This window comes from Lipophrys pholis, assembly GCF_963383615.2.
Source record: "Lipophrys pholis genome assembly, chromosome: 2".
NCBI lineage: Eukaryota > Metazoa > Chordata > Actinopteri > Blenniiformes > Blenniidae > Lipophrys > Lipophrys pholis.
In genome coordinates, this window is record NC_137636.1 from 10192984 (window position 1) to 10205850 (window position 12867).

A 12867-nucleotide genomic window follows, 5' to 3' on the forward strand; every position below is an offset into this window, starting at 1 on the left:
TGTGTGTGTTTGGGTAGGGTTTTGCAAGTGGTGTTGATTTGACCAGCATGAATAAATTCCGTTTGAGTATATTTGCAACCAGAAAATGCTTTTTTTCCCGTTTTTTTTTAATAAAACCGAAGTGTCAAGTGTCAACAAACAGGTTATAACAGATCTGCAATGGCTTCAGGCTGCCAGTAGATGGCAGCACAGTACAAGACACGTTGCTCCATACCATAGCGCCCATAGCTTTATGAAGTGTGTAGGAGGCGTAAGTGGTCTTGTGTTTGACACAAACAGCAGAGCACAAAAGGCCTTTCTGTGATCCAGAGCGAATGGAGCAAAGTGTCCTTGGACATCTTGCACATCCTGTTCTTTATTGTGATTCATTTCCGGCTCCTCGTTAGCAGCGTTCTCCACTCGCCGGCACGTCCTTCAAGAGGTGAAGTTACCTTGGAAACGAGTGGCGGCCGACTCTCGCAGAGAGAAGAAGATGTCGCACATCACGGTGGGACAGCGAACGCCAGAGGTTGTGATGACGTTGAAAATGCGGTCGACATACTGACGGAGGTTTTCCTGAAAGAGAGAGGCGGGTCAGAGGTTACAAAGACACACACACACACACACACACGCACGCACACACACACACACACACACACACACACACACACACACACACACACACACACACACACACACTCTTCTTACTCTATTCGTGTCCAGGTTCTCAGACTCTTTGAGCTTGACTGGGTCAATTTCACAGGGTTTGTGTTCGGCGCAGATCTGGAACAATTCAGAAGAGTATCAAAATATCCATTTTAAAATGATTCAACAAAATATCCTTGGGACAGACATGGACTGATTTCAGAGAAAATCGAGAGTGAGATTTGGTCAAATTAAGAGGGAAAAATACCTCATCTATGATTGGTTTGAGCGTGACTTGCAGATAGTGCATTCCTGCCAGCTTCATGGTTTCGTCAATGCACTTAGACGTCAGTGAGTTTCCCCGGAAAATGGTGTTCGGATCCCTAGAAAAGAAGGCGAAGCGTGTCAAAGGCTGCCAAAGTAAATAAACAAAATGATTTCTGAGAGTCATTTAATATCCAAAGTAAATAATATCACAGTGGCAGCACATATTTTCACCGCCGAATCAAATTGTGAAGCTCGCTGACATTCACATAAAACTTGACGACTTGCATTTCTAAATCCACTTCAATTAATAATGTCAGCAAAACAGTGACTTAAAAGCAGATATTTTAGCAGTTTTTCTAAATGAATCTCATATATTTTGTTACGTTTCTTTCATAAAGTGTTTGGCGCGGATGACAAGTCACTTACTGCGTGCGGTTAACCTCAGCGTGCGCGATGGCGCTGATGAAGGGCACTATTTTGCCGTAATGCAGGAAAAGACGCACGAGTGGGATGGCGGCCTCTTGTTTCTCTCTGCACACCTCGCCCAGAATGTGAGCCGTGGACGCTGACACGGGCTGAACAGACACAGTGGAGCAGTTCAAACGCGACAACATGCGGCACGGTGGTGAATTTAGAGTGTCGGCAAAAGAGAGATACTTTCACGTACATGCACCTCTACGTTAGCAGAGTGCAGCAGCAGGTCTCTGAGGGGAGTGTAGTGAGCGGAGGGGAAGACGTGGTCCTCGGTGTAAACGATGTTCAGACGCAGAGAGCCCAGCTCTTCCACCTTCACGGACTTCCCTCCGTTCTCTCTGGGCTGCAGAAAGTACCTGAGGATGACAAAAGAATGTTTTCCAACTTGTGGAGGAACTGGCCTGGCTCACCTCTTTCCTGATTGCTGTTTGTAAGCTTTGTTTTGAAGCTAAATAATGGAGTTTTATCGTTATTATTTTCATATTGCGATCAAATTGAGTCTGTCAGAGGAGGCGAAACAGAGCTGCTACAACAAAGTGAATTATTGAGTTTGTGATTCTCGTATTGCCAAAAAAAAATGGATTTTAACTTTTCATTCAAGTGAACGATTATTTCTCTCTGAAATTGACTGTACAGTTCACTCCCCCCATTGGGGGATATTCGGCTCACCAGGCATCGTGGACCCCGGCCTGGCCCAGGACCCGCAGAGGAACTCGCACACCTCCCAGAAACTCGTCCCCAAACTTCAGATTGCTGGCGTTCCACAGGTCCACCCTGAAAAACACGAACCCAATGTGACGTGTGACACTAAAGCACGACTTGCGCCTGCAGTGACGTTCTCGTCCCGACCCTGGACATAGTTGAATCAATTAGTTACTCACCTCAGCGCCAGTTTGTCAACGTCCTCTTCTTCAACTTCAAACTGCCGCTTTGTGTAGCTCAGTGGCCGCGTCACCTAGAATTGATTTGCGGAGTTAAGAGCGGAGATAAAATCGAACCGTTGGCAATATGACATTTTGCTATGAGGAAAAAAATGGATCTACTATAAATATTCATCATGGGACATGTGTGCAGAGGTTTACACTGTCAGCTCACAGTTTGAATATAGATCAGCAGTTTTCTTCTTTTTTTTTTTTTTTCTTCCTATAGTCAAAAGACATGCAGTTGGGGGTAACCAACTGCTCTCTGCTTTCCCTGTGATGGACGGGCCCACCCATCAGCTGGGATCGGCTCCAGCCCCCCTACACCCTCAGCTTAATAAAAGAAGGATTGAATATGGACGGACGATTCGACTCTAGCTTCTTCAGACAATCCATACACTTGCTTGTTAGGATGCGATGGACTGCCCGTACGCTGAACTTCACCAAATGTCAGCTGGGAAAGACTCCAGTTGCCCTCAGCGTGGAGAAAGTGAGCACAGCAGAAGACTGAATAACGGTTTTGTTGGAAAATTGCAAATGCTTTGCTTTGATGCTCACTATCTAGCCAATTTGGGTCTTAATGAAATCAGTCCATGTGAGCTTGGAACAACCAGACAATAAATTTCAAACTAGTTAAAAAAAGAAAAAAAGAAAAAAAGAAAAAGAAGCATCACATGACAGGACTCAAATGGACGGGGCTGCATTTGTGTGACGATCGCTGGGCTGCAGGCAGAAGAGCACCACAAGCTATGCCCAGTCGAGTTCATGTGGTGGTTGGGAATAAATAAGACGGTCTTGTCGCTCAGAAATCAATGGGCCAGATTGTTTGGTTTGTCTGAATCAATCATACTCTTGTCCCGCTGTCTGCTGGTGCTGCAGCGAGGAGGCCTGGGGGCGGAGCCTAACAAAAATGTCACGGCATTGCTGCTGTGAGAGACGGTTAACAGGGGCACTCTGAAAGGAAGTGTGTGTGTGTGTGTGTGTGTGTGTGTGTGTGCGTGTGTGTCTGAGATACTTCTATAAATATAAACTAATAAATATTAATTAGGGTAAATGCAAAGTGTGACTTGCTTTCAGAAGGACATTCCAAGAAAAGAAGCTCTGCTGATCAAGTGTTGAGTGTCAACAATCAAAATCTGTAATATATATTTCTTTGTTCAATAAAATATTGAATAGAAATGTCGTGGTTTTCTCAGTGAATTAGCGTTCCTATTCATAGATTTTCACCACCTGGCTTCATCAACTACTCCATAATATCGATCATTTGTGAGCCCAAGCTATTGTTTGGTTTTTCAAAGTTATATCTAGTTAAATATAACAGTGTTCAACATTAAAGGAACGAACAATCAATTTCCATTTGGAACTGTGAAAAACGTTCCTGTCAGACATTTTAATTGTCCCCTGCTAATTCGACCTTGCTTCTAAGTGGATTTGTTCAATTGTATTTAGTTAATTATAATAACAATCAATAGATATTTTGTACAGGGAGAATATATAGAAAAGTATATAGAAAAAAATATAGTATATATAGAAAAAAAAGGAATGAAGAATTAAACTCCTAAAAATAATTTGCTGGAGAGAACTATTATTTATCCTGTCAGAAATCAGTGAAAATATTTGAAATCATCACTTCTAATGTCAATTTTAAGATTAAAGTTTTGTATTTGTTGTTAAGTGACTCCAAATTAAAAAAATAAATAAATAAATAAAATATTTGAAATCACTTTCATGGGTTGAAAAACAAATCTGTGGTGAATGATTGAAAATTAATTTGACATTGTGACTCTGTGAACATTACATCTATCATCTAATTTATCCAGACATGTCTAAGTCTTTTTTGTTGTAATTTTGTGCTTTGTTTTTGTTCCTATTTTTAAAAATGTACAAATAAAGTATTATAAAAACAAAAAATAATATCATTAGAACATTATACTAACACATTCGTGCCTTGACTATAATGAATAAATAAAACATCCTTCTGTGTCAATAACTGGATGAGGTTGTACTTTCTCCTTTAATGAAGAATAGGCATTTATCTTTAAATTAACGGTAAATTACCTCGAAATAGAAAACCTCCTCAAACTGTGGATTGTTGGTTTTTCTTTTCACTTTGGTCTTTTTGGCTTCTGACCTGAGACGGGGGAAGAACAAAGAAATGCAAACATGTCATAAGCAAAGCACCATATGGTAACTGGTAAAAGCTTGTATTTACTGATGTAGTAAAGCTGACCTTGAAGGACCTAATAAAGACACGGCAGCGTACGGATCACACTGGCCGTTGACGATTGGCAGACCTTGGCACTCCAACACTCTGCAGAAACACAAATCAGACACATTATTGCACGAGCTTATATGCTAATATCTCTATCAGAGCAACACTGGATTAAGTGAACCAAGCATGGGTATAGGTGGGAGTTAATCCAGGTTTCTCCGAGAATATTACAAGCTGAACTGTGCAGACAATTTCAAAGCACAAGCTCACACGGTTTTATTTTTGCAATTTCAAATGAAAATCACATCTCTAAACACTGTATACAAAGGGCAAAAAAAAAACAAACAACGACAACGGACGATGCTCTCAGGGGACTCTTTACACTCTATTACCATGTAATCAAATGACTAACGTGAAAGGGTCAGGAATATTGTCAAGACCACTGGGAGTTGATACCCAATCTGACATCTCTGCAAAGCTTTTAGCTTCATCCGCACGCACAGCCAGTATGAGACTCAGCGATCTCATCTACCGCTCCTCTGTGAGATAGAAGCTGATCGTTGTGTATGGTATGTTATGGCATGTACATGTGAGGAGCTCTGTCACAGGTCTCCCTGTGAATGAGGCATCCTGTGTGAATCGTCTGTGTGGGTCCGACTGTAGGAAAGGCAAAAACAACAACACGGACCCATGAGAAGAGACGAAGGGAGAGAGGGAAGTAATTCCCTTTGAGCTTTTTGGCGAATGCCTGCGCCAGTTTTAAATCCGGCATGATCCAGAAACAACACACACGGCAGCACACAGATAATCTGAGAGCCAAAACAAAATAAAACACAAAGGGTGCCATATCTTCAAGAGAAACGACGACCTGCTCTAATGTGGTTCCTCCGTAACATCCCAGTGTCCTCTTAGACAAAAAAAAGAAGCTCTGTCTCAACATTGTCTCGCATTATTCCACGCTTATTATATATGATAACTTTTGTACAAGTGCTTGTGCACGACAGATCTAATGTGGGAACATTTTCCTCAGTAGTTAAGTGTCGAAATGAAACTCTTGCACAGAGTTGACAGACCAAACACATGACTTTCTTTCATTCCGGCAGGACAAAACTCTCACCATTTCCCCCTATTTGTTCACAGGTGACTTCGTGTTACTATGGAAACACAGATCACGGGTCAGAATCAGCCTCGAGAGAGACTGTTGTTTACTTTTCAAGCTTAGATTAAGTGAGTCTTTATTTTTGTGTAACAGTGTAACGAGTAGTAGATCACGGACCGACATTAACAAGCCTGCCGCAGACTTGGTAACCCGAAACGGTCGTTTAATCCATGAAAAGACAGAAAAAATGATTAGGACTCAGAATAAACAAAAGAAGAGAAATTATGCAAAAATGACCGGGCATTAAAAAGACCATAAATACATAAAGCGACCAATAAGGAAACAAATAAACAAACAAATCCGACCACAAAATAACAACAAAGTGAGGCCAAATATCCAAAATGATGGACGAAAACAACCACAATGTCTATCTATCTATCTATCTATCTATCTATCTATCTATCTATCTATCTATCTATCTATCTATCTATCTATCTATCTATCTATCTATCGATCTATCTATCTATCTATCCAAGTGTCCCCAGTGTCCCGAAGCCGCATGACATCATACTGTAAGGGGATTAGCACCCAAACAGGACACTTCCTGTGTGTCATGATGATGCACCACTGGTCATACCACATGATGAATTACACAGCAAATCACCGCACTGCCCAAAACTGTAGTGACACACACACACACACACACACACACACACACACACACACACACACACACACACACACACACACACACACACACACACACACACACACACGCGCGCGCACACACACACACACACACACACACACACACACACACACACACACACACACACACACACACACACACACACACACACACACACACGCGCGCACACACGCACACGCGCGCACACACACACACACACAGGTCCCTAATAAGGAATAAGGAGAGGGTTGGGTTAAGCATCACTAATGCCAGAGCACTTCCTGTCCAGTAAGCTTGTTTATATAACCCCTGCTTGGCCTACAATGCAGCACCCCCGTCCGTCCGTCCGTCCGTCCGTCCGGTCTCTCCTCTCTCTTTCCTCTCTCACATCAGCGCTCTGAGCCCTGACATGCCAGACAGTGGTGCTGAGGCAGACTTATTTGTTTTAGTTGACGTTACTCATATTAGGTTAATGTGCCTCTCTTCTGCGCCCACGTTTTCCTGCCAAAAACAATTTCACTCAGATAGAAAGAGAATGAATTACATCAGCGGCCCCCTCCCAGCCGTGAAACATTCACACACAAACGAAGAGGATGTGCTTATGAGTCAGTGTCATTGACGGCTGAACACTACTGTAACTTACCACAGGAAGATGAGTGTTTTGTTAAAATACTTCTTTTCCTCAGATGATATCTAAAAAAATTTAAAACTTCTCTAACATCTGAAATAAATATCAAATATCCCCGTCAAATATCTACAGAAGAAACCTATATTTTCATAATGAATATATAAAGACAAGGCAAGGCGTGAATGCTGATACACATCCTGATAGGAAGTCAGTTGTGAGTCAGGATTGTGCGTGGTTAGAATATAATCTGAGGGTGTCGACTTTTACTGAGAAGTCGGTTTCGAGACCACAACTCATCTCTCACCTTTAGTCAGTGCATACACATAAAAGAAGCTCTTCCGCCCATTGTACAGGAGGGAAATGTGTCGGAATAGACATTGACTTTTTGCTTTAGTGCAACGTACTGCTTTTTACTAAGAGGTATCTTCATAATGAGCAGTTAGGTAGAACATACGGCTCAGTCCTCCACAGCAGTCCTAGTTTCTCATGAGCTCCCTTCAAAAAAAGTAGTTGCATATCTATTTTAATGTCAATCACTGCCTTTTTTTTTTATAACCACAAGCAATAAAACCTACAATCTTAGTGATGAGACGCTTAGTATATCAACCAAAGCTGTCCTTAGAGAGAGGCATTAGGAATGGACTTCATTTTATTGTTTTGTTTGTCTTTTAATAACGCGGAGGATGTGAGATTACTGATTTACAATTGAACCCTGGAGATTCTTGCTATGAGGCGAGAGTGCCGACCACTGTGCGGCCCATCGGCACTCATAACTCAGGTGTTGTGTTGAAGCAGAACGTGACTCAGCAGGTGTTTGAGATGTGAATAAGGCCGAGTCTGCAGTTCACACCAGCTTAACTTTGACTGACTGAAGTGTATGATCTCTTCGGCCAACGGAGATGAATGGACACAGTTTTCTCTCTCTCTCTCTCACACACACACACACACACACACACACACACACACACACACACACACACACACACACACACACACACACACACACACACACACACACACACACACACACACACACACACACACACACACACACACACACACACACACACACACACACACACACGTGTCTTTCTAGAGAAATCTGACGAGCTGACCTGCTGCTCTCCGCTTTAAGCTCCTTACCCACAATGTGCTCTGGGAACGAAGCCACACTGGCTCATCATCGGACTTTAGTGCTGCGAGTTACAGAAGCTGGAAAGCCAACAAGCACGCACACACACAAAACCATCCCTGCACACTTTATGAATTACCACGGAAATTAGCACATGGTCTATTGAATCCTATTTTACAAAAAAACAACAACACAGATTAAGATTTTTAGTTTACAAATGAGACAAAATACACAGAAATTCACCTCTCGCTGCCGGTCAGTACCCAGCAAAAGGTTTTGTGATACTTCGCAATTCAAGTTTTGCGTCTGAGCACAATAAGCATAGTGTTGACCTCAATTCTTTTTTTCAGAAAGAGATAAATGATTATTAATCAATTGGAGTTAGCACACTAGGAAAAATGTCTTCGCACTTCCAGATGAGCAAGTAAGATGTGTTACGATTGCTTTTTTTCCCCTCCACCAACCTGTAACGCACTAAGATGTGAGTTAAAGACAAGCACGCCCATTGTTTTCTTTTTAGGGAAACAAGTCATGAAAATCCAATTTTTTTGTTGTTATCGTCCCTACAATTGCTAATTATTGTTTTGCTGTTTCACTCAGTAATAAATAGCAGAAAGAACGATATGACGTAAGCATACGCGCGTCTCTGTGTGTGTGTGTGTGTGTGTGTGTGTGTGTGTGTGTGTGTGTGTGTGTGTGTGTGTAGCCTCACCGTGTGGCCAGTTTATGGTTGATGACTCCGCTGTCTGTGATGACTTCACTCAGACGCAGCTCCAGGTGCACTTTTCCCTGCAGGATACACAAACACAGACATTTTTTTTTACATTTATTTTTTCCTGCATCCGTTGTTTTCCATAATGAGCGCACAGGCATTAAAGGTTCAGGAGCTGTCAGCTGGAAACCGTAGGTGTTCGCTTTAGTTCTGGATGCACGTGAAACGGAGTCAGCTCGTGTGGTGAATTGTTTGCGGCTTCTGCAAAACGACACGCAACCTAATTCAATCTCAAACCTTGTTTGGCAACTTGTCAACAGGTTCGACCACACGCCTTACTTCATTTAATCCCAAGAGATACAGAAACAACATTGTGGATTTTAACTAGGGCACAACAGCTGGAAGTGCTTTTTCTGAAAAGGCCTGATTTATGCACAGGAACATGATAAGTCCCAGCACAGCAGAGAAAAAAAACACACAAACAAGTGGCATTCCTCCGTCAACAGAGACACACTGTGAAAAAATAGCTGTGAGCAGGAACGTCACGCCAAAGTTATTTTGCCTCTGAAGTGATTGGATTAATGACATAATGACAGTGTCGTGCTGCAGCTGTCAAGAAAAGCTTCATTAATTAACAGCATCAGTATGCAAACTCACAGGCGTTGCTCTTTCTGAGCAATTCAAGCAGAGGGGACACACACACACACACACACACACACACACGCGCACACACGCACACACACGCACACACACACACGCACGCACACACACATACATGTGCGCACAGGCCAAACAATGTGTCCTCTATTGAAAAGAGAAGAGTGACACTCTATCTTCCTACTTCATTTGATCCTTCTCCTTCGCTTTTTCTCTCTCTTCTCTCATTCTCACACACATCCTTCCTCTCCCCGGCTCCCCGGATGAATGTGTCTCTGTTTCACATTGCCGCTCCGGGGCTACACACACCCATCTGTCTGCAGATGTTACTGTTCACTGTGTCTCCCGCTCTGTGCGCGTCTGTGTGTGGGTGAGTGACACTGCTGAATTGTGAATTGTAGAAAATGTTGCACATGTGTTGAAGAAGCGCGTTGAAGCAACGCCAAAAATGCACTTCATATTTGATCACCGGCAGATTTGGGAATTCCACAAAGAAATTAGTGGATCAAAACTCCAACAACACATTTTCTTTTATCAATAACGCTCATTTGCTTGTTTGTTTTTGTCTCCAATTGGAGGCGGTACGTGGCAGGTAAAACTAGTGTTTGTCAGAGTAAAATCAATGAAACATCACTGAAGCTTGACAAACTTTTTAATGTTTCTCTCCACTTGCGTCACAAACAAAAAGTGCTTGTCTGTGTCAGAGATCAGTGCGCCCTAGTTGGCAAGAAAATGAATTATGCAGCATTTCAGCGGTTTCCACTGTTTATAATGACGCTTGAAATTTAAGCAAACAGATGCGACCGTCAAAAAAGCCGCCGCAAACAAAGCGCCATCCTAATTGTGAATTATAAAAATTCATAATGTGAATTTTTAAATCAACGTTTCACTGTCTCTAATTCTTTCTCAGAAAGGTGGGAAGAAATACGCTTTGTCTGCTTACGTCTTCATTCAAAGAATAACTTCTTTCCGAGATCTTATTAATAAGTTGGACAGCAAATCAAAACTACAGTTGAAACGTGTTTCATTCACTAACACAGCCACCTGCCGTTTAATCATTAATCATTCATGAGAAACATAAAATATTGGCTGTGTGTTCACTGTTGGTCATAAACGGAGCTGCACCAGAGGTGAAACTACTGTTTTGTTTTGCGGTCAACAATGAGTCAGATGACTTTGACCCTGCAGGCCCAATGTGTCAGGTGCACACACAAGCGTGTTTGTTTGGGTTATGCCCCGATTCAGACCTCGACATGAAGATTCTTTATCAAACATACAGTACATCTCCATATCCTGTATGCAGGATGAACACAGGGGTTTGTTCAATTCTTTTTTTTTTTCCATGTAAATCCTCTGAATTTCAGCATCAACAATAAAACTAATTTTCTGAACGAGAGAAGAAAGCATAACATTTTTAAGGGTAAAAAAAAACAAAAAAAAACTCTGGGGTATTTATTGATGAAATTGGAAGAGCGTGTATACCTGTAACTTTATTATGTGCCAAATTACCACTGAGATAACTCCTGATGATTCACAGATGTGCTTGAAATGTTAATGCTGTTGTTATATAGCAAGAAGTATTCAACCCAGAACAAAGTGAAGCAAGTTGATATTAAACAGGGGGGGGGGGGGGGGGGTGCAGCTTGGTGTTTAAGAAGTGTTATAGTGTGTTCTCTCCGTACTGACCTGCACCTCTGAGTCAGCGCTGACAGGTTGCAGTTGGAACCAGGTGTCTTTCCCGTGATACTTCTGCAGGTCTTCTTTCTTTACAGCCACTTTGCCTACGCACACATTCACGCAGGAGACAAATGAGCTCAGAACACAATGCACTTTACATTCCTCCCCCCAAAACCCCTGCATGTTCAGATGTGATCTGCAGCGAGCGAATCGGCAAACAGCGACGCTCGCGCTCACATGTCTGCTCATGTACAGCAAATCCACACGCCGATCTCTTTTTAATGGCGGTAAGGCCTGTGGTGCACAGTGTGCATGACAGTGACCTGGAGATGACCCCTGTTTCATTTCTTCTTCCAATCTACCGTAATCAGTTAATCTGTGCCTTGCCACACCCAAAGGCAGTCACACACACACACAAACAGCTGCTGTTGTAAAAATGCAGGACTTTTCAGTTTGTGGTTGGTGATCAAACAGACATCGAAAACCACCAAGTTTCATACTCACACACCCTTTGCAGAAGCATCCGCTCATGCAAACCAACACACACACCTTTCCACCATTTCTATCTAGTCATAACACAGCAGCCATTATACAGTTTGTCAAAAATGAAGTGAATATTCAGTTAACTGTTGATAAAATTTGCACAATTATAACAAAATCCTAAAAATGCCCATGAATAGACTGTGATCCCAGACAACATTAATTCAGTTTAACATGTACAATGAGGCAGAAAGAAGCTTTAACTATCGCTTTCTTTAGAGCAAAAATAAAACCTTGCAGTGAGATCTGCAGCACCTGTCTTCTGTTCTGTGCCAACCTGCTGACTCTGCATTTTGGAGAACGTGTTCCCGGGAGACCGACAAAGAAAGAAATACCTAATTTGGAATTCTTGCATTTTTCGATGGCCAACGTGACTTGTAATTAATGGCTTTGAAACAACATAGGGGAGAACAGGGAGCTAGTAAGTGGGGCCTTATTTTTTATTAAATTTTTTTTTAAAGAAATTACAAGTCATGCTCAGTCAGAGAAAATGAGTAAATGCCAGGAGGGTTTTGTGATTTCTCGATAAGTAGTCAGAAAAGGTGGTGACTCCGCTGTTCAGAAAAGGTCCTAAGTGGGCCCCGGGTGGGGGTACCACGCTTAATCATCCAGAAGCCACAATGCTGCTGGCCGGGGATTTTATTTTTAGTCGAATTCTACTACGGACCACCACTGACTCAGCATGTTGCCGTGGAGACAGAGACTGCCAGCCAATCAGAGGCCGTCGGGATGTAAACAAGTAGAATCAGTTAATGGTGACAGCCATGCACCCAAGTCAAGCACAGCGTGAGTAATTACCCTCTTGGCCACCGTCATCCCCTGGCTTGATTGGTTTGAGGGAAGTAGTGACACGTGACAAAACCCAAACCTGTGACCACAACTCAAACAAATACTCGGCAGGTAAATGTATGAGGAGATACGACGTTTCTGTGGTTACAAATGCTATAAATTACACACAAGATATTATGCGCGTAAAGACTTATTCAACTCGTTTTCAAATTTTAATTATCACTTAGTTATTCTACTGTGTCTTCTGTTCGGAATTTGTCACACCGTTGACGTCCACAGACGTTGAAGCGCTTGGCGTTGATGAAGAGATGGACAACAACCGACAAAGTTGACTTGTGTTGCTTGACTTTAGACTGGAGGCTTTATATGTTAGCAGATTTAAAGATTTCTAGTCAGTATGTAAAGAGACAAGCTGAGGAGACTTTAAACATAACATGCAGCATAAATC

General features: G+C 42.3%; 1 protein-coding gene across 1 annotated transcript in view; it reads right to left on the bottom strand.

Annotated features, from left to right (window-relative positions):
• Positions 1-12867, bottom strand: part of rasa3 (RAS p21 protein activator 3) — a 40621-nt gene that overhangs the window by 10669 nt on the left and 17085 nt on the right. Inside the window, exons 4-14 of the mRNA XM_080490111.1 lie at positions 11100-11194; positions 8757-8833; positions 4516-4596; positions 4344-4416; positions 2247-2320; positions 2035-2139; positions 1559-1721; positions 1318-1466; positions 893-1007; positions 688-762; positions 432-555 (exon numbers count right to left, since the gene is read on the bottom strand). Coding sequence (XP_080346237.1) covers positions 432-555; positions 688-762; positions 893-1007; positions 1318-1466; positions 1559-1721; positions 2035-2139; positions 2247-2320; positions 4344-4416; positions 4516-4596; positions 8757-8833; positions 11100-11194 — 1131 coding nt within the window. The remainder of the gene's footprint in view (positions 1-431; positions 556-687; positions 763-892; positions 1008-1317; positions 1467-1558; positions 1722-2034; positions 2140-2246; positions 2321-4343; positions 4417-4515; positions 4597-8756; positions 8834-11099; positions 11195-12867) is intronic.